The sequence below is a fragment of the Apodemus sylvaticus genome, chromosome 15, assembly GCF_947179515.1.
Source record: "Apodemus sylvaticus chromosome 15, mApoSyl1.1, whole genome shotgun sequence".
Lineage (NCBI taxonomy): Eukaryota > Metazoa > Chordata > Mammalia > Rodentia > Muridae > Apodemus > Apodemus sylvaticus.
In genome coordinates, this window is record NC_067486.1 from 70,172,944 (window position 1) to 70,200,024 (window position 27,081).

The window sequence follows — 27,081 nt, forward strand, 5'->3', positions numbered from 1 at the left end:
TTGGGTGCCTTAGTGCTGAGAGAGCAGTTGATACTAATGTTATTCAGAAGTCCACATTCACATTTCATTTCAGAGAAACTCATTTAGCTTCCTGATCTGAGTTTTCGGTAGTTTTATCAAGGCTTGATAGAGTTGTATTCAGGCATTAGATGTGCATGAGGTGGCACAGATAAGTAGGGGGTGGAAAGAGAAGCAGGTATCCAGGCAGCTCCCAGAGCCGCGTGCTCTGAGGGGAGAGTAGAGGGACCACTTCCGGAGGGAAGAGTAGTAAGTTCTCAGTGCTGCTCTATACCACTGTAAGAAACAGACAGGGCAGATAGAAGTGTACTGTTAAAAGGTTTTTATAGTGGAAGCTTTTGAAAGTATGTGTATGTTTTAGAGACAATTCTAGATTGAGAAATTAACCTGAAACTCAGCTGTCCCAACAAAAGATGGTTTAGATATAAATTGACATATGGGAACATGGATGTTTGTATTGTATCATTTTAAGTTGTTCCATAGAAAGTGTCCTAGAAAGCACATCTAAGACTACCTAAAAGCACTCCTTTCTTACAGTGTATATTCATCTTTTCAAATGTTATTTTTTATTTTTGTTAACTAAAGAATTATTTGTATTGGGTGCTGATGAAATGTTTGTGTATATATATGTAGGTGGAATTAATAATTAGATATTAAGTGAAAATAACTCTTAAGAAAAAGGCTATGCAGCATCAACGTTGTTGGGGAGCATTGGAGATCGAACCTGGTTCTTAGATTGCTTAATCTTTTTTATCAAGAATTATGATTTTATATTTATTAGAAAAGCTCTCTTATTTATCCTTTTTTATTATTTACTGAGGTTTACCATATCAAATGTGTGTGTTTAAAAGGAATGACCTGTTTAAGTTTAATTCTTAACTCACTGGACTGTCTCTCAGAGCTTCTTCCTTGACACGGTCCTTTGGAAAGTTGTGTTCAATCGAGACAAACACGGAGAGTGTCGTTTCAGCACCACACAGCCACCACAGGTTGGAATGAGCAGTTACCATCAATTCTTCACTTACATCTTGGTTTTCCCCTTGTGTTCTTGGTTCTGTCACTGTGTGTGTGGCTTCAGCTGTCTTTGTTGTGCTGGCATTTCTTCTTCTTCTTCTTTTTTTTTTAAATAAGTCTTAGAAAAATCTCTGGCAAGCACTTAATAAAGGCTTTTTAGGACTTTGGGAATTTCATAAGACTTTCCAATCCTGATTCTGTGTGTATGTGTGTGTGTTGGTCTGTCTGTCTGTCTGTCTTATTCTTATAAAGAGTTTCTCTGTGTTGCTTTGGCTGTACTGGAATTTACCATACACCAGGCTGGCCTTGAACTCACAGAAATCTGCCTGCCTTTGTCTCCTGAGTGATGAGATTAAAGGCGTGTACCACCTCCTAGCTGAGAGTTAATTCTTCCTGTCATCTTTATAGTTTATTTTTTTGATTGTCACTAAGAGGGTAAGAGATTTTGAATCAACTTTTTTCTTTTCTTTTCTTTTTTTTTTTCTTTTTTTTTTTTTTTTGAGACCAGGTTTCTCTGTGTAGTCCTGGCTGTCCTGTCAAGTTTTGTTTTGTTTTGTTTTGTTTTGTTTTGGATCAGAATCAAGAGACACATTTTGAAGATTTAGATCTGATTTTTATTTTACTGTCTTCCTGTATTTGTTTTGCCAGTTGATATGCATTATTTTAAGGTGGCCTTTTGCTTTCCTTGACAAATGATTCTAACTCGGAAAAATATTTATTTCTACTTAAGCAGTGATGAAGGCTTTTAAAGTCAGTGAAATAGCCTGTGACTTACTAGCACAAGGTTTCTCTGGCAAAAGGAAAGAGAAGCAGGTAAATCTGTTTCTTAGTATAATAATGTTACAGTAGAGATCCTGACAGAATGTAAAGATGTCAGTCCATCAGAGCCCTATGAAAACTTTAACTTTTTTGGTTTTTTGAGACAGGGTTTCTCTGTGTAACCCCGGCTGTCCTGGAACTCGCTCTGTAGACCAGGCTGGCCTCGAACTCAGAAATCTACCTGCTTCTGCCTCTCAAGTGCTGGGATTAAAGGTGTGTGCCACCACTGCCCAGCAAAAACTTTAACTTTTAATCTCACCCTGTCAGGAGTTGTTGCACACAATCTGACACATGAGAGGTATCTATGTGTAGAAGTACCAGACGATAGAGTTCAGGGATAGATTGTACTGCATTAGAATCTGTTTGAAAACATGTTACCCAAGCATGCTTTTTATAGAGTAGGTGATGTGTTCAAGGCTTCAGCTATCCTTAAGCCATGTGTGGAATTGAAGAGGACTGGCTGGCATTTCTTACTCGGATCATTAACTGTTTTCTTATACCTTTTATCTAAACGGTGACTTGCTGGGCTTTGTGTTAGTAATGGAGCAGGCCTAGGCTCCACAGTTTGTGCCAGGTTTGCTGTATGGGATGCACAGTGCCACTCTGTGCTCCGTGCTCTGTAGTGGCATAATGGTGGCATGCAGTAATAGCACGAGCCTCAAGTCGATTGCAATTCCTTTTTCCTTAAAGGGAACAGTGGGATGCCTGTTTGTCACTAGCTGTGGGCAAGACCAGAAAGAACTGGGACCCAGGTCCTTCAGCTGAATCTCCTCTGATAATGGCGTAGCTGTGTTTTCTTTAGGTGACTTAATTATTGCAGAAGGTCACACTGGTTCAGGTCACCCATCTCATGTGAACTAGTACTGATTGGAAAGGCATAGCCTAGGGAAACATACTGAATTTTCACATTCTCCAAAAAGATCTCTAACTCCCAATGCAGGTGTGCTTTAAAAAGAGGGGTTTATTTGCTTACTTAGTCAAATAGGTCTTTTAAGTCCCCTATAAAATATTTGAATTAGAAATCTCCAGTTTTCTTGTTTATATGCTTGTTTGTTTGTTTTGTTTTTGTGTGTTTTTGAGACAGGATTTCTCTGGATAACAGCTCTGGTTGTCAAACTCGCTCTGTAGACTAGACTGGCCTCAAAGTCAGAGATCTGTCTGCCTGCCTCCTAAATGCTGGGATTAAAAGCCTGCATTTCAGCTCAAGGAAATTCCCAATCTTTCAACCACAATAAAACGGCATAAACATACATGTCCTTTAATAATGCATCTAATTCTAAGTATCAGTTCATTTTAAACGTTTTTATTTTGTGTGAATTTCTATCTCTAAAAGTGTTCATGGGAGGGAACAAAGATATGGGGATAGTACATAGCATTTAGGCCCGGCGTGTCCCACAGACTGATCCATCCTGGGTATCACTAAGTAGACAAGGATTGTGGCCTTAGTTCTGTGGTTTGGGGGCTTTTTTCTTTTTAAAGATTTATTTATTATGTATACAGCATTCTGCCTGCTTATATGTCTACAGGCCGGGAGAGGGCACCGGATCCCATTACAGGTGGTTGTGAGCCACCATGTGGTTGCTGAACTCAGGATCTCCAGAAAAGCAGTCAGTGCTCTTAACCACTGAGTCATCTCTCCAGCCAAGTTCTGTGGTTTTAAGAAAACATTTTTTGGAGCTCTACTTTTAGAAAAGAATTCTAAGTTTAGAGAGATTAATTTTCCTCTTCCGATAGATACTTGTGTGTATAATGCTTGCTTCTCTTCCAGTGGCAACTCTCTGTAGCTCCCTTCCTTTTCCTCTCCCTTCCGTCTTCCAGCAAGGACCACTTGACAGTGTCTAGAGACAATTTTAGGGATCAGGTTTTGACACAGAACGTGTAGAGGCCACTGGTGTTGCTAAGTAAATGTCCTGTGGTATGCAACCCTGCTAAAGAATTTTATAGCCCAAGGTGTCACCCATCCTGAAGTAGAAACTCCCAGGAAGGAAAGAAGGAGGGCAGAAGGCTGCTGGCAGCTTTACCCAGGGCACCTGTAGTGCTGACTGCCGCAGTCCTTTCTCCATACTGCCTAGTCAGTGCTCCTTGATTCTAGAAAAGCCCAAGAGAGCTCAGACTGCAACGCCCAAACTCCTGTGTTAGTATTGGGAAGGGACATGCTTTTCTTCTTTTCCTTACTGTTCTCATGGGGAACACTGAGTTAGTTTGAAGGTTTCAGAGCTATAGGCTGCAATCTAGGCTCCACGCTAATTCTAGGTGGCTTGGTTGGTTAGGGGTGAGCGAGAGTTACGCTGCTGTGCATTGTTGCCCTGTTGAGGTTATGTACCTCTTGGTGAAAATCTGAACTGTAGCCATTCTGCAGCTTGAAAACACTGTTTCAACTTATTCATACAGAATACTAATTTGGATTGTATTCATTTTATATTGAGGATTGAACTGGAAGATTTATGAAAACTACAATACATGCCATGCATGAAAACGTTTCCTTGCCGGGCGGTGGTGGCACACGCCTGTAATCCCAGCACTTGGGAGGCAGAGGCAGGTGGATTTCTGAGTTCAAGGCCAGCCTGGTCTACAGAGTGAGTTCCAGGACAGCCAGGGCTACACAGAGAAACCCTGTCTTGAAAGAAAAAAAAGTTTCCTAAACAACTGCTGGTTGTGAAAAGCTGGGCATTAGAATGTACAACTAGGAATGTCTCAGAGCAAGGGTGTGGCTGCAGATCTTGATGAACATTCGATATGATTCTCTGCTTGCCTGTGGTACCTTTCCCTTGTCTCGGGGATTCTGTTTGGCTACATTAACCATTCCAAATTAAGTCTTAAGAATCCAGCGTTCTGCTTTGGGATCTGAAACTCTGCTCTGGGGAGATCCAAATGTTCACTCTAAGCCCTGTGACTAAATAGCCTGAGTGTTGCACAGCGACTGACTTTCTTCCCTTGCTTTCTTCTGATTTCTCACTCTGTCATACCTGTAGCCGTTAGTTTTCTTTCCCAGTGAACTGTGATATTTTGTGGGGAGATGTGTGTGGTACATTTATGTGTAGTCTCACCAACCTATGTATAGTGTATTTTTTGTATGGAGATAAAGAACAAACATGTTTCTAGCTATGTTGGAGTAGGGGGATCTCAGGTGTTCCTTGTGACTTAATGTGGAATGAATATACATTCTTAAAACAGATGTGAAAAAGTACACACACACACACATATACATATATACACACACACAGATGTGTGTGTGATGTGTTGCACGCATACCCACAAATGTTAAAAGAATGCTGTGCAGTTATAATGCCATTTGTGATTAGCATTAATGATATTGCTTGCCTTAGCTTCCAGGGGTATAGAACTTTAGAGGGGGGATGTGTGTGTCTGTCTTCATCCATTACCTTTGGCTTTCCGCCTGTTGTACATCACCTGTCCACTCAGGATTCATCTGCACAGACAAGCATGATGTGTTTCTCTGATGCTTTAGCAGTGCCACTGTTAAGGAGAGTGACAGCTTTCATATTTAGGAACAATGGTCTTTTCCTCAATTGGACTGAAGACTTGAAGCTCCCTCCAGGAAAGGAGTAAACTGCAGTCACACTGGGAGGGAAGGAAACGGCTAGCTTGGGTGTGGATTCTTTTTTAAAAAAGATTAGTAGCACAGCTGCACTCCCCCAATCCACCCCCACCCCTACTTCAGTTTGCTTTTTTGTTTTTTTTAAATGTAGGATCTCACTGTATAACACTGCTGGCTTTGAACTCAACAATGTAGAGCAGGCTAGCCTCAAACTTGTGAAGAACTTCTTGTCTCTGCTTTCTGCATATTAGTTATTACAGGCAAGTCCCACCATGCTGTCTAAAAAACCTTCATTGTGATAATACTTGGAGAATAATCTTTAAATCTTTTAGTTTCCCCTAGATTGTAATTCAGCTTATCTGTGAGTATAATTTTGCATTTAAATCCTTGGGAGCAATGCAGCTCAGTGTTTTATATACAAACTGATGAAGAGGGGCAGAGTTACTGATGGCTCTCTTACTGAAATGAGAGAAGGTCCTTAGGGGAACTAGACTTTAGAGCTTTCATTTTGAAAGACTTTGGTCCTTCCCTTTGGCTACTCTTTGTCTTAAGTGATTGATGATCAGTTGGTTGAACAGAGCTTTCACTTTGTGGCTTAAATTGGCCCGGCTTGCTGTTTAGGTCAGTCTGGTGGTAAACTCCAGCATGTCCCGCCTTGGCCTCCCCAGGGCTGGAGTGCAGGTGCTGCACATGCCTGGGCCCATGCACAACTAAAAATTGTGTTTCAAGTATATGCGTAACACATTTGCCTTTCTTGGCTGTAGGTACTTTGGATGTTCATATTAGGATGCTCATCTGGTACGCTGTACCTTCATTTTGTACAATTGCTTCTGTTGAGGTTAGCATGTATGGGGTGGGTCAAAATTTTACTTGGGAGAAGTAATAGCCAAAATAATTTATGGGCTGTTTTCCGAGGTGAAGTATGGGGCACCATTCCCAGCCAAAGCTGTAGTTTTAAAAGATGTAATTTTTTTTTTAATGTGACAATGAAATCCTGATTTTCACCTTATGTTGTTGACTTGATGCTTTGTGTTTTGAAAGTGATATTAGCAGTAACAATGATTTTTCACTGCCTTATAAAAGTGATTGGTGGGTATGGGCAATCTAAAAGTAATTTGAAATAAAGTAAGGATTTCCAAATTAAATACTAAAAATATCTTTTCAATGTTTTCTGTTAGAGACTATATCAGTACACATGACACATGCACAAAACTAAAGGAGCTGGAAAAAAAAAATCCTCTTTAAAAACAATCTGTTCCTAAATTGAAAGCTGGCTTTTTTGCATGAAGTTTTCCCTAGTTATTTGTTGTATTCAGAAGTTATTTCATATTGTTCTGTGCACAATGCATGCTTTAACCAAAAAGTCCTTACTCTGGTGTTTTTCCTTTCCTAGGAGTCAGTGGATCGATGGGGGAAATGCTGCTTGTCCTGGGCCCTGAGCTGTAGAAAGAAGACTCCAAAAGCAAAGTACATGTACCTAGCACAAGAGCTCCTCGTCGATCCTGAGTGGCCGCCTAAGCCTCAGACAACGACGGAAGCCAAAGCTGTAGTAAAGGAGAATGGATCATGTCAGATTATCACCATAGCATAATGGGGACTGCTGCTGTGCCAGTAGCAGTGCTGAGCAGGATGTGCTGTTGAGCTTCTCTGACCCTGTGTTGGAATGGCACTAGTTCAGTTTATATCCGCCTCATAATACGGCAGTTGATTAAAACACAGAACAGTAAAATGTCATTTGCTGCACAGTTATTAACTATAAATCTGGCTATATCTTCATGCAGTAACCTAAATATGATAAACACTTTATATTGGGTATGAGAGAAGTATGTTTGGGTTTTATAGATTTTAGCTTTTGACGCTAGTTTGCCCCTTTAATATTCATAAATCCCCTTATTAGAAAGTTCTTTTACATATAGGTCCAAAAATTGTGATTACTAAAAATATAGTTAATTGTGATTAGCCTTTAGTGAAAATAGGTTGAAAGCCTGTTTTGATCCGATGTTTCTCCCAAAGAACGCCATGTTAAACATTGTCTTTTATGACCTGGAGTTAGGGGTGAGTTTGTGTGTTCTTGATAGAGCAACTCAGGTGATTTCCATTTCTGGTTTATATTCTCTGTGTAGCCTACCTGGGTGTCACTTCTAGACAGTAAGGTGTTCACTGCTTGCTGTCCTGAGATGTCCTTCATAGTATTCCATGGGTCCCGTGCAGTATCTGACATCAACAGTATAGTTAAGCAAAGAACTCTCTCACTAGAAAAGTTTATTTCTGAGCCAGGCATGACAGTAAAGGCCCCTAATCCTGCACAGATGGCTGAGGCAGGAGAATTGTTTAATCCAAGGATAGCCTAGAATAGATTGTAAAAGCCTGTCTCAGAATACACATGCAGAGAAAGATTGAGGTTATTTCTCTTAGCAGTAGATTTCATTCATATCTCTCCATACCTATTTGTTTCTTCTTTGGGGACTTGTATCATTTTAAATATTTCATATTCATTCTCTCCCTCCCTCCTCCCTAAAGGTATGGGATGATGCTGTTTTTGTTTTGTTTCGAGTTAGATCTTAACCTTGCTATATGTCTCTCTTTTGAATAATGGGGCTTAAAAGAATAATGAACATTCAAAAAGAATTTGAATGACTTAAAACACAATATGATCTTGTAGAGCTTGTTTCATGCCAATAGGTGGCACCAGAGATCATCACATACCTATTTTGTAACAAGTGAGCTTGAGAAAATTAAAAAATATAATTTATTTAGCCAAAAGGAATAAGGAAAGCATTTACACATTTGTGTTTTATCTGATTCTGTTCGGTTCTCGAGGAACTTTCACAATGCCTTCCTAGGTAGGACAAGGTAGTTTTGGCAGTGCCTTCAGTTTGGCAGTGATATTAAATGAACCCTAAATTAGCAAAACAATGTAACATTATTCTGTGTTCTTTCTTAAACTAACTACAAGTATATGCTTTCCACTCCAGTTTACCAAATGTTAACCAGATTTGTGGAACCTTTCCCCCGCCCCCCCCTTTTTTTTTAATGTTGCAAAGACCCGAATGATGTTTGATAATTGTAGAAAAAGTAAGTTAGTCTCAGGATCACTGTTACTGCTATTGCCACTAGTGATTCTTAGGAAATTATATAATCGACTTTTTCAACAAAATGTATGATGCTATTATATGTTAGATACTAAGAACAATTGTCCCATGGATGATTCTATGAAGCTATGCATCTTAGACCTCTTGAGCTGTGAATTAGCACTATTTTCTATAGTTACTTATCTATTGTTTTATACTTTCTATGTTCATGTCAAATAATGTTAATGTTATTCAATCATTTTCTGAATTGTTAACTCTTGTTTAAATACTGAAACATGATTGATAACTACAGCTTAGAAACCCAATATCAATTGTATTTAACATCTTTAAGAGCATGATCATAAAGGCTATTTTGGCAGTTCATTTTAACATTTAGAGTTGATAAGGTTTTATATCTCATCTGTTCATATTGTTTGCAAAGGAACAAGGTTTTATGTAGGTGAGAAAAAAAGCATTTGTAGGAAGTTAGATGTGAACATAGACAGGATAGGTTATTCCAGTTGAGAATGTCATTTGAGGAGTGTCTGTGAGTGCAGGCATGGGTCCTGCTTAGTGCCACAGTAGACCGAGTCTTGTAGGTCACCATTACATAGTAATTTTGGTTCTGAATTTTACATTAAATTATTTGAGTATATACAGACCTAAATTTTAAAATCTGTACATATATTATTTTGATGTATTAAGATTGATATTGCTGATTTAAATTTTATTTATGCACATACTTAAAGGACAGAAATGTCTGGGAAAGTAATTGTTAAATAATGATATGTAGCTTTTTAACTTTTTAAATAAATAACAAGATTTTTTAATGTGGGTTTCCCTCAGGGTTGTTTAAAGTTATTTGTTTTCCTCCCTTACATATAAATAAATAATGGTAACTATGTTTTCTATCTTGTAGCACCAACTGCTGTAAGGGAACGCTGCAGATAGTGCTTGGGCGAGAATGTGGTGCCAACAAGCCTGAGATTCAAACGCTTTCCATTTAAGCAAATCTGTCCTTTTTTATACATTATTTTGTTTCCCATGTTGATGAAAGTACTGCACAGTTTCAAAGGCATGGCAAATAATGTGTTTCTTTCATTCATATATATATATATATTTATATTCATCATATAAATATATATATTTAAAGGCAGCAAAAACTCATATCCAGTGAAGAGCAACTTCAAGTTTTAGAGAACATCTGATATCTCCTGCATGCAGTTTTGTTGTAACAAATAAAAGGATTTTGTATATTTATGGTGGGAGGCTATTGGGAACTTTCAACAAAATAGGGTATTACCTTTTGTATAGTCTGGGTATTTACATGTATTTTTAATGTATTACAATTTGGTAATTATGTGCACATGAAATTAATAAAAGTTACTTCTGTTATAATTTGTGAATTCCCTGAGACCGTGGATTTTTTTAAGTAACTTTATATATTGGAAATGACACATCTTTATATTTTTAAAATTGTATTGCTGCTCAAGAATGGTACCCTGTTGTCAAAAAGGTAGATAGATATTCATAATTGTACATTCAGCATTGTAAATACCATATGAAATCCTTTTTGATTAAAGCTATTCAAAATAAAAATTTTAATGAATTAAATATGTCTATTTTTTTTCTGGGTCCTACACACTTGTTTGATTATGTAACTGCAGCTAGCTTTCTCAGAACCAATTTTGCTGTAGATTGTTTTTTGTTGTTTTTTTGCCTGGGAGGGTGGTTGAGAGGAAGGCAGCGTGGCTATTTAGCTTGGCGGACTGACTGGTTGTGAGAAGAGCTAGCTGGTTGGTGCACACTGCAAGCAGGGTGGCATTTAGTTAGGGGCTCTGGAGTTGCTATCTCCCCAAATCCTAGATCTTTGTTCTTCAAGTGAGTGAAAAAATGATCTTTGACTTTGTGTTAAAAATGGGAAATAGTGATAGAAGCACATTCAAAGGAACTCTGCCTCTTAGGGCCATACAAAGGGATCTCTGTCTCCTGGGGATCGGAATGCCAAGCTCTGGAGCATTACAGGAATTGGTGGGCATTCTCCTGGGGAGGCATTTACTTGATAACCTATGACTTGACAGTGGACAGATAATAGCATTTATAAAGAATGTCTAATTATAGTTACATTTAGGAAAATGAGCACAGCTGACATTATGATGCATTCTTTGTGACTCCTAAGTTTAGGACACTAGGACCAGCAGATTGTAAAATTGAAGCTAGCATGGGCTACATATACATAGCGAGGTTGTCTAAAGGAGAGAAAAATAGACATAGAAGGGGAACCGAGTTTCCCAAAAGCTGAAGAACAAGTGGCCCTTCATTGTAAGAAAGACATCAAGCTTGTCATTAAACAGAAATGCAACATTAAAAAGCATATTGAGACAGTAAGTTGACAGACTGGTGTGCTGTGTTGCTCTCCATGCTGAGCTAAGCCGTGCCAGGTGAGGGATGGGTATTCATGGGAACAATCTGACCTAGACTGAAAGGATGCCAAGTACAAGCCAGAGATGTCCAGTGTGACCAGTTCTCATGCCGTGTGACACTGGCAGTACAACCGCGGTGGCAGGCAGTTAGACATTAAACTGAACACGAACCCTTGAGCAGTGCTATTACTGAACATATTTGACAATGGCTAGACAAACCATGGGGGGGGGCATTTGAGAATTCTTTAGCCTTATTTAAGAAATAAAATGCTGAGTAAAGGTAAAGATACTTCTCTCCAAGGCAGGTGGCAGTATGAGTCCTTGGGAACTTACATGGGGGAAGGTGAGAACCGATTGCCCAGTTTTCTGACACGGGTGGGGCACTGCCACTTGTGCACCCACATACTCATACATTAGTGCAATAGCAGGCCAAAGGAAAAAAAGTGTGGCCAATGTAATGAGAGCATGCCATTTCTGGAAAAACTTAGACCTTCTACCCTCTAGCTTTGATAATAGAACTCTTGTGGACTCCCACAAGTCTGAAAGCTCTTGTCATTCAAACCTAGAATATGCCCTGTGGAGATAGTCTTTTTCTTCACTGTTTATCTGGTAAGGTCTTTATCCTCAGGATGCAAGAATACTTCCTCTTCCTCTATGAAGTACCAAGTCACAAGCAGAGCTGCAAGCCTTTTAGTCAGCCCAGGGTGCAGAACTGCGTCAGGTAAGGCCAAAAAGAAGTTTTGGTTTTTTTTGTTTTGTTTTGTTTTTTGGATTTTTTTTTTCCCCCCGAGACAGGGTTTCTCTGTATAGCCCTGGCTGTCCTGCAGCTCACTTTGTAGACCAGGCTGGCCTTGAACTCAAATCCGCCTGCCTCTGTCTCCCAAGTGCTGGGATTAAAGGCGCCCAGCAGGGCCAAATATTCTTAAATTAGCATATGCAATTAGAGCTTCAGTCTGCATAGGGGCAAAAGGAAACCTAGTACCAAAAAACAGTACAAATTTTTACTTGGGAAACATTGTTTGAGTAAACTAGTATTACTGTGCTTCCTGGGTAACTCAATGCCCAGAGTAGTTTTATTACGCAGCTTGGCTTATAAGCAAACAGTAGCTCATTATTTAAATGTGTGAGTCAGAAAGACCAACTTCAAATTCTATTTATGTGACTCTTAAATTAACCTCATGTGCATTGGAGTGCTCAGCCTACTGCTCTCCTGTTACTGTAACAGTACAAAGTTCAGAAAGGCATGGCGTAAAGCAGTGGGCCTTCCCTATCACTCACCTGCCCCATCTGGCATGGGGGGTTACAGAACGGTGTAATGTGTTGTGGGGTGTTGGGACTTTGAAAATATGTAAGAAACTGAATTTAGTAGAAGTGGGCCTTGTGTTCCCTTGCTGACTGTTGGGGATAAAGCGTCCCTGCTTAACTTGGTTTTTTGAGTTTTTTTTTTTTCCCCCCTCTCTCTCTTTTTTTTTTTTTTTTTTTTTTTTTTTTTTTTTTTTTTTTTTTTTTTTTTTTGGTTTTTTGGATTTGGTTTTTTGGAGACAGGGTTTCTCTGTGTAGCTCTGGCTGTCCTGGAACTTACTCTGTAGACCAGGCTGGCCTCGAACTCAGAAATCTGCCTGCCTCTGCCTCCCAAAAGCTGGGATTACAGGCGTGCGCCACCACCGCCCGGCTCCTGCTTGTTTTGTTTTGTTTGTTTTGGTTTTAGTTTGGTTTTTGTTGTTGTTGTTGTTTTGTATTTTTTTGAGACAGAGTTTCTCTGTATAGCTCTGGCTGTCCTGGACTCACTCTGTAGACCAGGCTGGTCTCGAACGCAGAAATCCGCCTGCCTCTGACTCCCAGAGTGCTGGGATTACAGGCTTGCGCCACCACCTGGGATTACAGGCTCTGCTTAACTTGTTAGTCAGTGACAGTCCCAGTAAGCCCCAATTTCTATTCTCTGAAAAAGTAGATTTTAATTCGTTGTATAACGGTTTTAAGGTATTGTCCATTCTGTAACTTGAAAGTGCCCAAATGTCAATGCTCTAAACAGAAACGAGGAGATGGCTCACTGGATAAAAATGTGTACCTATAAGACTGATCTGGACTCCCCAACACCCACATAAGCTGAATAGAAAAGTAATTTATTTCTTTAATCAGCCTTTGTAAGACAGAGGGAGACTTGGTTGTATCTGGGTGTTCCACAGCAGAGAGTGCTGGCCCAAGAACTGCTTGCAGACGGTGCAGGGCTCCAAGATCTGCTCTGAGCCTTGCTTATGCTCTTGCCTTTCAGACATGCTAAGGAGCGCCCTGCTGTCCGTGGTGCTCGCACTCGCGCGTGCCCAACCCTTCCCCTGCCCCAAAACCTGCAAGTGTGTGGTGCGCGATGCCGCGCAGTGTTCGGGCGGCAGCGTGGCTCACATCGCTGAGCTAGGTCTGCCCACGAACCTCACACACATCCTGCTCTTCCGAATGGACCAGGGCATATTGCGGAACCACAGCTTCAGCGGCATGACGATCCTTCAGCGCCTGATGCTCTCAGACAGCCACATTTCCGCCATCGAGACAGGCACCTTCAATGACCTAGTAAAACTGAAAACCCTCAGGTTGACGCGCAACAAAATCTCTCATCTTCCACGTGCGATTCTGGATAAGACGGTGCTCTTGGAACAGCTGTTCTTGGACCACAATGCACTAAGGGACCTTGACCAAAACCTGTTTCAGAAACTGCTTAACTTGCAGGAGCTCTGTTTGAACCAGAATCAGTTCTCTTTTCTTCCTGCTAACCTTTTCTCGAGCCTGGGAAAGCTCAAGGTGTTGGATTTATCGCGAAACAACCTGACCCACCTGCCCAAGGGATTGCTTGGGGCGCAAGTGAACCTTGAGAAGCTGCTGCTGTATTCAAACCAGCTCACGTCTGTGGATTCGGGACTGCTGGGCAACCTGGGCGCCCTGACCGAGCTGCGGCTGGAGCGGAATCACCTCCGCTCCATCGCACCGGGTGCCTTCGACCGCCTCGGAAACCTGAGCTGCTTGACTCTGTCCGGAAACCTCCTAGAGTCTCTGCCGCCCGCGCTCTTCCTTCACGTGAGCGGCGTGACTCGGCTGACTCTGTTCGAGAACCCTCTGGAGGAGCTCCCGGAGGTGCTGTTCGGGGAGATGGCCGGCCTGCGGGAGCTGTGGCTGAACGGCACCCACCTGAGCACGCTGCCCGCCGCCGCCTTCCGCAACCTGAGCGGCCTGCAGACGCTGGGGCTGACGCGGAACCCGCGCCTGGGCGCGCTCCCGCGCGGCGCGTTCCAGGGCCTGGCGGAGCTGCGCGTGCTCGCGCTGCACACCAACGCCCTGGCCGAGCTGCCGGACGACGCGCTGCGCGGCCTCGGGCGCCTGCGCCTGGTGTCGCTGCGCCACAACCGGCTGCGGGCCCTGCCGCGCACGCTCTTCCGCAACCTCAGCAGCCTCGAGACCGTGCAGCTAGAGCACAACCAGCTGGAGACGCTGCCGGGAGACGTGTTCGCGGCTCTGCCCCAGCTCACCCAGGTCCTGCTGGGACACAACCCCTGGCTCTGCGACTGTGGCCTCTGGCCCTTCCTCCAGTGGCTGCGGCACCACCAGGACCTCCTGGGCCGAGACGAGCCCCCGCAGTGCCGTGGCCCCGAGCCGCGCGCCAGCCTGTCGTTCTGGGAGCTGCTGCAGGGTGACCCGTGGTGCCCGGATCCCCGCGGCCTGCCTCTCGACCCTCCAACGGAAAATGCTCTGGAAGTCCCGGTTCCGTCCCAGCTGCCTAACAGCTCGCAGTCACGGGCGTGGGTCCAGCTGGTGACCAGCGGTGACAGTCCTGATCACAGCCTCTACTGGAGTCTTTATATTCTGCTTCTAGTAGCCCAGGCCGTCATAGCCGGGTTCATCGTGTTTGCCATGATTAAAATCGGCCAGTTGTTTCGGACATTAATCCGAGAGAAGCTCCTGTTTGAGGCGATGGAAAAATCGTGTAACTAATTAAACTGTGACCAGAGCACTGTGGACGGGCGCCCCAAGAAGAATCCAGTCAGGATGCTGGCGTGTCATTCCGCCATTTCCCATGCGGTTCACAACCCTCTCCCGTCCTCTCCTAGTTCTACTCTGTCCCTTCTCCTCCCCTCTCCTCAGAAGTACCTTTTGTAAACCGCTACTGCTTTCTAGCCTGGTCTGTTTCCTCCTCTGTTGTTTCTGGGAGAAAGGGGAGGGGGGAGCACGGAGAACGGGACTTGGCTCATCCAGTCCCACTGTGCATCGCTGGGTGCCTAATTTGTTGGTGTCTGAATTTGATGCCACACACTGCCAGGTGGGCAAGACCTCTCCTGCACCCAGCAAGGATACAGGCCTAAAAGGAACCCTAGATCCCAGAGATGAAGGCGCTTCCCAGGAAAAAGAGGAAAAAGCTGGAGTGTTCTTGTCTGAAAAGAGAATTTGTGTCCGTTCCTTTTTATTGTCTCATTTTGAGTCCATCTGCTCTGGGGATGTTTGGAAGGGTCTCTGATCCAGCTCCAGCGACGAATTTCAGAGCAAGCCTCCACTGTGACAGGCTGAGCTAGGACACACAGGAGCTCCCGGCCCCACCCCAGTGACCGCAGCCACTTTGCAGCACCCACTCCTGACCCGACTAAAATGGCTGTTGTCACGGAGGCGGGGATAGGAGCTTCGAGGGGGTTCTGGAAGTCATCTGGAGAAGCCCGTGTGCTGGGAAACTTGGGGAACTGCTCAGCGTGTCTGTCCCATTGGCCTCCTGGGAGTTTCCATCCGTCATTTGTTTCCCATTTCCTAGAGGTAAACGCCACATCATTTCACAAGCGTTTATGGCGCTGTGACCATGGGACAGGTGTTCATGATCGTAATGACAGCTTGGTTTCCAGTGGACGGTGCTTGTATCGCGTTCTCGTTTATCCTTCCAATAGAAAACAATTAAACCCTTGTTGCAGTAATTGGCTGTCTGTGCTTGTGAGAGACAGTGGTTAAACACGTGCGCTGGGCGCTGACAACTGAGTGTCCTCGTTTACTAACCCCTGCAGACTCTGTACACACATCCTGTAAGCCTGGGTTTCCTCGTCCTTGAAAGGGGACAAAACAGTACCTGCCTCATGACTGTCTCTCAAAAAGTAAATAAATAAAAAGGCGAGGTTTGAACTTGAGGCCCTCCTGTTTTACTCTCCTAGGGTCTAGGAGTAGAGGCTTGGGCTGTCACATTCAGCTGGCATCATTTCTAAAGAAGAACTTCAAGATATTTGCCTCCCACCCCTGTATAAAAAAAAGAGCAACCATTCTCAAACTGGAGGTTATATCCAAACCAGCTGGATCTGTCTACAGGAAGCCTCGTTCCTGTGTGCTCACAGGCCACAGGCGTGGGTCCTTCCAGCACTGTCACCGTCACCGTCGAGCAGGAGGAGAAAGAGCTTCCATCTGCACATGCGCTTCTTCAACCACAGTTTCAAGTAGTTCCTTCTGGGTGAAGCTTCTCCTGTTCCTCACTTTGTGCCTCCTGTGCTTCCTGACTCAGGCACTGGGCACCACCCTCAATCTGGTCCTGGGTGTAATTTCAGAGTATCTGTTTAATTAGCCTCTTGTGCTTATAAACTCCTTGGATAGTTTTGCCTTGTTTATTGCAAAAGTTTGGAACCACCTATAGCCCAGAATCTAGATGTGTGTGTGTGTGTGTGTGTGTGTGAGAGAGAGAGAGAGAGAGAGAGAGAGAGAGAGAGAGAGAAATGAAGACACAATTTTAGCCACTATTCTTTGAGGCAGGTTTGAAGCCTGTTCTGTCAGATGGGGACAACAGTTGTGCCTACTAGAGCTTCAAGGACCAAATGGGGCAATCCCGGCTCCACAGGCAATGGGCGGTCCCTGGGGCCCAAGGGCAGCTGTTTTGATCAGTTATTCCCGACCCCACTATTCTACTTGAGTTTCTCACGGCCTCTTCAGCCTTGCTTCATCAAGTGATTGACTACTTTATCTCAGGCCCTCTGGGAAATCAAGAGTCTGAGCCTCGAGTGAAACAAAATGCCTACTTCCGTGGGGTTATCCCCTGGGTCCCACCAGCCTTGACGCTGCTTCCAAACTTCAGGACACTCAGAAACTTCCAGAAAAATCTAGAGGACAGCTTCAGACACTTTGCCAGCTTCATAAATTATTCATACTTTGCTCTATTAGATTCAATTTTTGAACAGTGTCAAAACCAACTGATAGTATTGAAAAGACCTTATCCTTTCCCTCTTTTTTAAGCATTAAAACTACTTAGTAAATGCGTTTTACATCCTTCTATCCTTTTAATCCTTCATTTTTAATGTTTACCTTAGCACTGCTAACCTGAATATAGTAGCTCTCAGCTCTGGGAAATTTGATGTTTATATAATATTCTATTGAGTGAATATGTTACAACTTACCACTTTTTTTTGTTTGTTTGGGTTTTTTTGTTTTGTTTTGTTTTGTTTTGTTTTTGAGACAGGGTTTCTCTGTGTAGCCCTGGCTGTCCTGGAACTCACTCTGTAGATCAGGCTGGCCTGGAAGTCAGAAATCCACCTGCCTCTGCTTCCCAAGTGCTGGGATTAAAGGTGTGTGCCACTGCCCCCGCACCACTTTCTTTTTGTTTATTTGATTTTGGGCTGGTTTTTGTTTTTGTTTTTGTTTTTGTTTTGAGACTTTGCTACATAACTCTGGATGATTTTTATGAACTTTTATGCTTACATCTTGAAGTTTTCCTGTGCTCTGAAAGCTTAGAGATTTTGAGTTTTTAAAGGTCTTTTTACTTTATATAAGGTCTTGCTGTACATATATGTTCCCTTTGGGGTGTTTTTGTTGTTTCCTATTTCTCTCAAACCATTACTTCACATTTTAAATCAGAGGCAAGACAAATAACTGACTTTGGGAGTTATATGCACGTATGAAAGAGTTTTGGGAGCAAGACTTATTTTAGACCGGGCGGTGGTGGTGCACTCCTGTAATCCCAGCACTCTGGGAGGCAGAGGCAGGCGGATTTCTGAGTTCGAGGCCAGCCTGGTCTACAGAGTGAGTTCCAGGACAGCCAGGGCTACACAGAGAAACCCTGTCTCAAAAACACCAAATCCAAAAAAAAAAAGAAAAAAGAAAAAAGACTTAGACCACTGGGCTAACAAGCTGGTTTTGTTTGTTTTGAGAACTTCATACATGAGAACGTCATACATGAGAACATCATACATGAGAACTTCATACATGAGAACTTCATATATAACTCCATCCACGTCACTCCTCTCTGCGCCAAGTCGTCTTGTGCCTCTGTGATCCTTCCCAAATCCGTGACATCGTGTGTGTGTGTGTGTGTGTGTGTGTGTGTGTGTGTGTGTGTGTGTGTGCATGACTGTGTTCAGCCTACTGAGTATTTAGTGTTGCTCATATGGACATGTCCAGATCTGACCAGTAGGGATTGGACAACCTATTATCTCTTAAGGAAATAGCTGACCACCCCCCCCCCCCACACACACACACACACACTCTCAGGAACCATCGGTCACCTGTAACTTTGCATCTAGGGGCAGGATCTCGTGGGATTTCCCTGTCCCTGTTAGCATGTGAACTGATCTTGTTCAGGCGCCCATCAAGTTGAGAGTTCAGGGATACAGTTTCCCTGTCATGTACCTCTAGGGTTTGGGGCTTTGTTTTTTTGTTTATGGGGAGTTTTGTTTATCTCTTGAAATAGCTTGTTGGTTTTTCCTGTTCCACGGAATGGGAACAGAAGCTGCTGTCACACACTAGCTTTCGCTCTTCATCTGACATCTCACACTGCCTTCTCTTCCTACACAGTTTGAAACAGTCAGCCCTCAATGAAGTTCTCAATGTAGTGAAGAAGATGACCTCTCTCCTCCCTCTCACTGGCTGTGGCTCCAGGATCCCCCACCAATCCAGCAACCGTTCTGTTTCATAAACCTGCTGGAGTATGAGGTCCTTTGATGACACTCCCACTGCCTCTGGTGCTGAGCCTCATGCTATTTCAATCCTCGTCCATCCACCCGGGTGCAGCCCTGGGAAAGGGAGGCAGAAGAAGGTTCATCCGTTTCTCTTCTCTACGTTTCTAGTTCGGGCACTTTCCCTGACTTCTGGGAAGAATGAGGTCTCCTTGCCCTGGGTCTCTCCTGTGCTCTGGCCTCCATCCACCCCCAGCCTCCTCTTGTGCTTAATTTACCTTCCTAGAACCTCAGCAGAGAGGCTGGACCCCTGGTGACGCTGGAACTGACTCAGTCTGTTCTGAGAGAATTTTCTCTGGGCTTCCCAGCTTTTAAAAAATCACCATCCCTTCCAGGGTGTGCCGCAGGCCGGGAGATTCCAGGGATCACTAGCCAACTGCCTGCACCCCCTCATTAGGTCCTGGAATGTTACAGGATGACCCATCAACACCATAAAGAAATAAACATTAATTGAGTCCAGTGGCTGGTCTGCAGTGGGAGGCTGACACCTGCGGGGAGAAAACAAGGAGTAGCCTCCGCCCAGTGCTGCCCTCTGCCCAGCTTCTGCCCCCATACCTGCCTGGTCACCGTGCCAGTGACTCCTGGGTTTTATTAGTCAGCACTGCCTCTGATGTTTCTAAAGCCAGCCCTTGGGAGAGTTCTGTATTCCAGGGGCTGTGCCACCAATGTGCCTTTAGTGACATTGAGCACAGCCTTCCCTGTTGCTTCAGCTGTCCTAGCCCTCACGACCACCCAGGAGTTCGAAATCATTAGTTCTCTTTAAGGCTAAAGAGCCAGGCAGTGGTGGTGCATGCGTTCAATCCCAGAACTCAGGGGACAGAGGGCATCTTTGAGTTGAGGCCAGCCTGACCTACAGAGTGAGTTCAAAGAACAGCCAGGGCTGCACAGAGAAATCATGTCTCTTTGCCCTCTTGCCCTGCCCCCACACCTCCCTCTAGAGTGGAGGAGAGATGTCACAGGATCTCTGGTCTCCCAGCGACCAAGTGTCCAACCTGTTTCTCCTGGCATGGGCCACACCAGCCGATTACAAAGGCCTGCCAGTCAGGGGACACACACACTCATGGACACAGCCACTGACATAGGGGCGCCAGTCTCTCAAGCCTAGAAGGAACTCCCTACAAGCTGAGTATTATCTATCTGTAGGGGCCATGGCTTTTGGTGAAGAAAAAAAAAAATAAGAGAAAATAGGAATATAAAAAGACAAATAGCCGGGCGGTGGTGGCGCACGCCTGTAATCCCAGCACTCAGGGAGGCAGAGGCAGGCAGATTTCTGAGTTCAAGGCCAGCCTGGTCTACAGAGTGAGTTCCAGGACAGCCAGGGCTACACAGAGAAACCCTGTCTTGAAAAAACCAAGTCAAAAAAGACAAATGGGTGGAGAGAAGGGAAAGAAGAAAGAAGGGAGGGGGAGAGGAAGGAAGGTTTCTGAGGGCGGGTGGCTGTTGGCAGCAGTTACAGGCTGCTCTCTGCCCAGCAGGGGCCAAAGCCCACAGCTCTCCACTGTTTCTGTTCCTCTGTTCTCACCAGGGTGCACTGAGGCAAAGATAGTAAGGTAAATCCAAACATATGGTATGCCAGGGAGGGGTCTGCCTGTCACTACTCACCAGGAGAGCGACGCTGCTCTCGGGGACAGGCCAAAGAAGTAACACAGAGAGACCAGGCAAATGAAAGGGTTTCCTCCTCCTCTTCCTCCTCTCTTCTCTCTCTCTCTCTCTTTTTTTTTTTTTTTTTTTTTTTTTTGGTGTTTTTTCGAGACAGGATTTCTCTGTGTAGCCCCGGCTATCCTGGAACTCACTCTGTAAACCAGGCTGCTGGCCTCGAACTCAGAAATGCGCCTGCTTCTGCCTCCCGGAGTGCTGGGATTACAGACGTGCGCCACCACCACCAGCTGTTTTTTTGTTTTGTTTTTAGACAGGGTTTCTCTGTGTAGCCCTGGCTATCCTGGAACTCACTCTGTAGACCAGGCTGGCCTGGAACTCAAAGAGACCCACCTGCCTCTGCCTCCTGAGTTCTGGGATTAAAGGTGTGTACCACCACCACATGACTGACAGGTCTTCTACGCAAGCCTTTCCCATGTCTCTCCTACATCCAGAAAACAAAGGGCCTTTCCTTTGGCTCCAAACCCTGACATGTGACATGAAAAGAGAAAAGAAAATTGTCAACACCTGGCTTTTGGTCCCCTTTAAGCTCAAAGTTTTGATTCAGTCTCAGCTTAGGTTCTTTTCAGTTGATGTGTACAGCAAGAGTAAAGGAGACAGCTTCGATGACATTCTGCCACCTGCCTTGTTTTGACAAAGGGAGTCTCTGCTAAGCCGTTGACTTGAAACCTTCCAAAGGGATTTAGGACAAACGCAGGCTACCCTAAGCTGAGCCTCAGGGAACCTTGTCTTTGTTAGGCTATCTACTGCTGCAAAGACCATAATCAAAAAGCAAGTTGGTGAGGAAAGAGTCTATTTGGTTTACACATTCAGATCACAGTTCGTCACTGGAGGAAGTCAGGACAGAAACTCAAGCAGGGCGGGAACCTGGAGGCAGCAACTGAGGCAGAGGCCGTGTAGGGGTGCTGCCTCCTGGCTTGCTCCCCCAGAACGGGCAGCCCAGGGATGGGGCAGCCACAATAGGCTGGGCTCTTCCCCATTGATCACTAATCGAGAAAGCGGCTTATAGCTGCACCTCATGGAGGCATTTTCTCAGTGGAGGCTCCGTCTTCTCTGATGACTCTAACTTATGTCAAGTTGACACACAAAACCAGTCAGTACAAACCTTACGGCTCTTCGTTAGATCCCTGTACACCATGGGCCACCATTGCACAGTCCTCTCTGTGGTCTAGCTAAAGTCACTGAGCAGTGTGGGGGTGGTTAATATTTCCAGCAATGATAGAGACGTTGGGACAGTAGTTCAGCTAACAGCGCCAAACAAAGAAAAGTCTTCCTTAATCGAGCCTAGATCTTTGATTGTTTCTTGAAGGGTAGTAAGCCTCTCAGGACCAGAAGCAATCAACAGATCTTGACTCTTCCTTAAAAACAAGTAACCAACCAGGTATTGGTGGTGGTGAATCCCTTTTAATCCCAGAATTTGGGAGGCAGAGGCAGGAGGATCCCTGAGTTTGAAGCCAGCCTGGTCTACAGAGTGAGGTGCAGGACATCCAGGAACAGAGAAACTCTGTCTCAGAAAAACAAAATGGAAAACAACAACAAAAGAAAAACGTTAAAAAAAAAAAAAAGCAAGGACAAAAACAAAGCACACTTTCAGGCTTGGTGCAGGGGCATGCGTTCTTCTTACTGGACTCATGCCAAGGGCTTTTGAGCAGAAATCTAGCAAAGCCTTAATCCCGCCCAGTGTAAAGATTCCCACATTCCCACAGGGAAGAGTTTGTGGTTCTCCTGCCAAGGGAGGCAGATCAAAAGCCTCAGATATGTTCTAACCCCAGGCCATTTGGACTTGCTAGCCTCAACAGCAAAGTACCCTCCTTAGCCGACTTTAGATAAGGGACTCCATGCGAGGTCAAGGTAAGGTTATCTGAAGAGTCCTTCGTGACCGTGGGAGTTTGCTCCTGAAAAACAGATAAGAGCTAAGAGTTCGAGGAGGATGTGGTACTAGTGTCTTTGGGGATAAAGAGAGATGCCTGGATCCAGGAACTGTGGTCACTTTTAGACACCGGAAAGGCACGGAGCGGATTCTTTCCAGCCTCCCGTGGAACACGGCCGTCCTGACACCTTTGTCTCAGCACAGTGAGACTTGTTTCAGGATTGTGGTGACTCAGGACAGCAGCAATAAGAAAGGGACATTTCTTGTCTTCCTGTTTGATACGTGTCATCTAGTCTGTGTCCCTCAAACAAAAACTATGCGCGTGTAGCTTTCCTCTCCACTGTGGACACAGTGGGCACTCTGTGTGGGCACCTCCTGCATGGGTGAGTGTGGCAGTGTGTGAGTTGGCAGCTGGGACTGGCCATCTTTGACGCTTGCTGTGCTCTTGGGATATCCTGTTGGCCCATGACCTTGTGGCCTTCTAAAAAGGTGTCTCTCTTTACTGAGCCTTTTTGTTGTTGTTGTTTGTTTGCGTGTTTGTTTTAAAAATCCTTTGCCACACACATTTGGGTGTCTCTAGCCTTAGATGTTCATGGCTTTCTCTTTTTAGAGAAGAGTTTCTTGTCTTGGACCAAGGCATCAAGGCAGGAGACAGCAGAAAGGAAAAGGGGGTTCAGGTGGCTAGAGGAAGGGTGATTTGTGATGCTGGCTTCCAACTTGAACATTTTGTTGTATTGGCAGCCACAGCCTGGGTGGGCAGTGTGGATCCATTAATTGTACAACCCATTAGCAAGCAAATACCAGGTGACTCGTTCTATGTCATTTCAAAGGAATGGGGTCTAGTGGGAAGACCTGGAGGTAGTAGTTTTTGCTGGGTCAGAGGACGAATTCAAATATTGTCCAAGGTGCTAGAGGCCTATCATGCCAAGAGCTTCCTCTTCAAGCCAAGCAACGTTCGGTTTAGAGAAAGGAATCCTGATCTTGGATGGAGACAGGAATGAGACTGGAAAATGGCCTCTGAGATCCTGACACCTCAGCCTGTGACTAACCACTCCTACCCTGGCTGAACTGGGTGGGGTCTGGGTGTAACCTCCCACCCGGGCATTGGTCAACTGAGACACTGACCACAACCTTGCCGAGCTACCTGCTTGATACAGAGAGCAATTTGCAAGGCCAGCCCTGGCCTGGGTGCTTCATGCCCTAGGGTCAGTCCCCATCCTTAGGCATGCCAAACCAGCTGCTCCAATAACAGGCTTTTTAGTTGCTGTTTCCAGGGTGTCATCTTCTGGGCTGGCCGAGTACCTTTGAGGATACTCAGTGTACCTTCACAGGGTCCTTGAAGAAATGCTCAAACAAGAGGGGGTATGGGGTTTTCCATTTCCTGACATCCTAAACCTCTATACTTCCATCCTTCCTTCCTCCCTTCATTCCAGGTTAGTCCTCCCATGCCAAATCCCTCTCCTGCTAGGTGCCCCACTGGAGAGCTCTGTGTGATGACTCTACAGAGTGTGACAGCTTGATAAAACTGATAGGCCACCTTGTCCTTCATCCGGTCGCACTGACCATCTCCAGACTTCAGATATTGCGACTGAAGGGTCCCAAGCTCATGCAGGCATCTCTAGATGCAAATCCTGTGACTTCCTAAAGCAGGATTCCAATAGTCGCCCTGGCCCATGTGACTCTGAGTGAGTCGCTTGTCCTCTTTGCTTTGCTGTCCTTGGGTGTGCAGAGGGAGTCTGGAGCAGAGGACCTTCCAGCTCAGGGTCTGACTGCTGGGTCCCAAAGTACCTCCTTTCTCACCTTCCTTCCCCCATCCTTTACCTGATTCCATTAACGCCACCTCTGGTCTCCTGCCCTTCCCACACAGTCTGCGCCCTGATGGCTACATCCGAGCAGCTGTACAAAGCCCCCTTTCCAGAAGAGGTAGACAATCGGTGCTTGTGTCTACCTACAGTGCCCATCCATCTGTGCCCTCTCTCGCCATACCTAGCAGGAACACCTAGGTCAGTGGTTCTCATGGCTCCTGATTGAAGGGGCCCTTCTGGGTTCAGTCACCTTGGCACCGCTGGTCCTCTGAGCTAGTTAGCTGCTATCTGGGAGTGCTGAGTGGTGGTGGCAGTGAGCGAAAAGGAGGATTTCCAAGGTGGCTCCATGCCCTGCCACTGTCATAAGGAGGTCCCCTGGCTTGCCAAGGGCCTGCCGTTGTCTCTGATGATGGGTGTGAGCAGCTGTCTTTGGATAGAAGACAGCACAGATAGAAGGAGCTTTGTGACCTGGGAGCTCTGGAAAATGGGCCCCCTCAGAAGGTCCGCTGATACCCAGGGGACACAGTGAGGCTCCCCAGAGGCTGCATCTCTCTAGTACTATCTGGAGGGTTGGCCAGGACCTTCCTGGGATAGCGACTGTAGCTCCTGAACATTGGCTTCTTTCTGGATTCTGGACTCAGCCAGCCAAGCACCCTACCATGACACTGGGGATTCAAGACCTTCCCTGAGAGCACCCCCAGCCCCTAGGGAACCACTGAGGCTGGTTGTCACTGAGGTTGATGCAGTAGAAAGACCAGAGGGATCTGGGTAGCTCAATAACTAGGCATAAAAATCTGCAGGGCAATGGGATTCTGCACAGGTCCCTGAACCTGTGATGGAGGGGGTAGTGAGGGTGTGTTCCAGCAGCACCGTGTGAGCCACAGGGTTTCCCAAGTGTGTCACCTTTCTGCTGGTCTGAGTCTACCTAAATGGAGCGCACAGCCCTTCCAAGCCTGGTGTGGAGACTGTACTGCGCATGTCACCTGTCACCCGATTGGACCCAATCCTCACATTTTTCATTCCTCATGTGACTTTGCTGCCTTTGCACAGCTTAACCATGACCACAGGATTGCTTTGTAGGGCATTTAGGAACCTCGTGTTTTAGGAGACTCGGTTTAGGAAAAGAGGCCATTCCAGTTTGACCGACTGATTGCTGGGGAGGAGAAGTCCCACACTTTGACACTGGGCTGCAAGGGCATCTTCAGCCTTGAGGTCTGATGTTCTAAGGGCCACATGACAGGATTAATGTGCAGGGGGAGTTGCTGAGAAGAGAAGCACAGTTGATCCCTTTCTCCTGATGGCCACAGATACATCTCACACAAGCCTGAAGACCAGAGGGCAGGCATCTGGCTCTCGGCAGGGCCTCCTCTCAGTCTGTGGTGGTGCCTCAGCCCCGTGGAGAGAAATACCTCTAATCCCACAAGGTCCTGTAGTTGGGATAACTGTTGGGCATGGTTGGACTGGTGTCAGTGTCCCCTGTAAAGACCCCTCTGAGACTGTCCCATGTGGCCCTTGCCTCCGGTCCCTTACACTTCAGTGCGTCATCATTGTGTCCTGGCCACACTGGTGGCCCTGGTTCCTTTCCCTGGTTGCCTGCCAGGAACCATCATGGTCCACCATGGCGAGTTTCCTTCCTCTTCCTGATTCTTCGGCCATCTTTCCTCGGCTTCCCTCACATGCTCAGCCTCTTCCTTCTGCCACTGAGTGCTGAAGCCACCAAACCTGGCCGCCATCGGTCCTCTTTCTTCAAGCTCTGCCCGTCCTAAGGCAGGTACAAAGTGTCCTTCACACCCAAGTGGCAATCGGTTGCATGTCCTGAATCCACTGGGGACATTCTTGGCTGGTCATAGAGGGCTGTCATCATGTGCCTGCTGGCTAGCACAGAGACAGTCGCGTCATTGTCTCCTCTACCCAAGCCCTGCAGTGTTTGTCTCTATGGCCATAGCGTCTGCTGCCTCTTGCCTGTATCACAGGTGAGGAGAAGATGCCAAGTCTACCTTTAAAATGTGAACGTGTTTATTTTGGTTGTTTATGGTACCGGGACCACAGGGCTTTGGCACATGCTAGGTGAGTGTTCTTCCACCAAGCTATTATTTAAGAGACTAGTCTCATTAAATTGCCCAGGCTAGCCTTGAACTTATTGACTTCCTGTCTCAGCTTCCCAAGTATCTGGGATGACAGGTCTGCACCACTAGGCTTGGCAACAGCTCTTTTAATTGCTTAACACCTATGCAGAAGAGCGCATGGCTCCCATCTCTGTGTGCAGCTGCGTGGATGGCCTGGAAATGAACACTGAGCGATTGCTTTGGTCTTATTCCCAGCTCCCTGCTCATCTTTTCCTTTTGTTTTGATTTAGGCGACCTCATTGTGGTTTGTGTGAGCCACCTAAGTCTTTTCTGGAGTCAGCATTAGAAGAATAAATGAAAAAAAAAATGCGTTGGGTGGATTCTCAGTTCTCTGACTTGATCATGAAGACCCTGGGCCTGAGGACCACAGCTCTGTCCTCCACGCGAGGAACTGTCTCGTGTTCTATACAGAAGGGTCGGCGTAGGGTCAGCGAGCGCAGCCGTCCTTATCCTGTCGGACCCCAGCTGGGTCTTTTATCCATCGTTGCTGTAAGGCCTGTTCCTTCCCCCTCTGGTGCAGCGTTCACTCCCTTGCCCTCAGAGTCCTCTGCTGCAGGAAGAGGGCTAAGTCCTCTTCATTCCCTTCCTGGTTTAGGAAGGAAACAGCCAATGCTATTGCCAACTCTGAAGCTCCAAGAAGTCGGGTGTGGCCCTAAAGTGGACCCCAGGTCCATGACTGTCCTCTTGTATCTATAAAATGGCTATTTGATGCCTCTTGCCTGAGGCAATAGGTTGTCCGTGAATTTGAGGCCAGCTGGGCTTTGCCCATTG

At 45.5% G+C, this 27,081-nt stretch overlaps 2 protein-coding genes across 4 annotated transcripts in view; both read left to right on the top strand.

Moving 5' to 3' along the window:
• Atp13a3 (ATPase 13A3) overlaps positions 1–10,095 on the top strand; it is a 75,092-nt gene extending 64,997 nt beyond the window's left edge. For 2 of the 3 annotated variants that reach the window (XM_052158245.1, XM_052158246.1), the window contains 2 exons: positions 918–1,007; positions 6,804–10,095. In XM_052158245.1, the coding sequence (XP_052014205.1) occupies positions 918–1,007; positions 6,804–7,001 (288 nt within the window). In that variant the 3' untranslated portion in view covers positions 7,002–10,095. The remainder of the gene's footprint in view (positions 1–917; positions 1,008–6,803) is intronic. The other variant, XM_052158247.1, reaches the window with a different exon arrangement.
• Positions 10,096–11,545: 1,450 nt separating this feature from the next.
• On the top strand, positions 11,546–16,046 carry Gp5 (glycoprotein V platelet). Its single transcript, XM_052158254.1, has 2 exons — positions 11,546–11,625; positions 13,177–16,046. The coding sequence occupies exons 1-2, from the start codon at positions 11,559–11,561 to the stop codon at positions 14,880–14,882; spliced, it is 1,773 nt and encodes a 590-aa protein (XP_052014214.1). The 5' UTR covers positions 11,546–11,558; the 3' UTR covers positions 14,883–16,046.
• Positions 16,047–27,081: the final 11,035 nt, after the last annotated feature.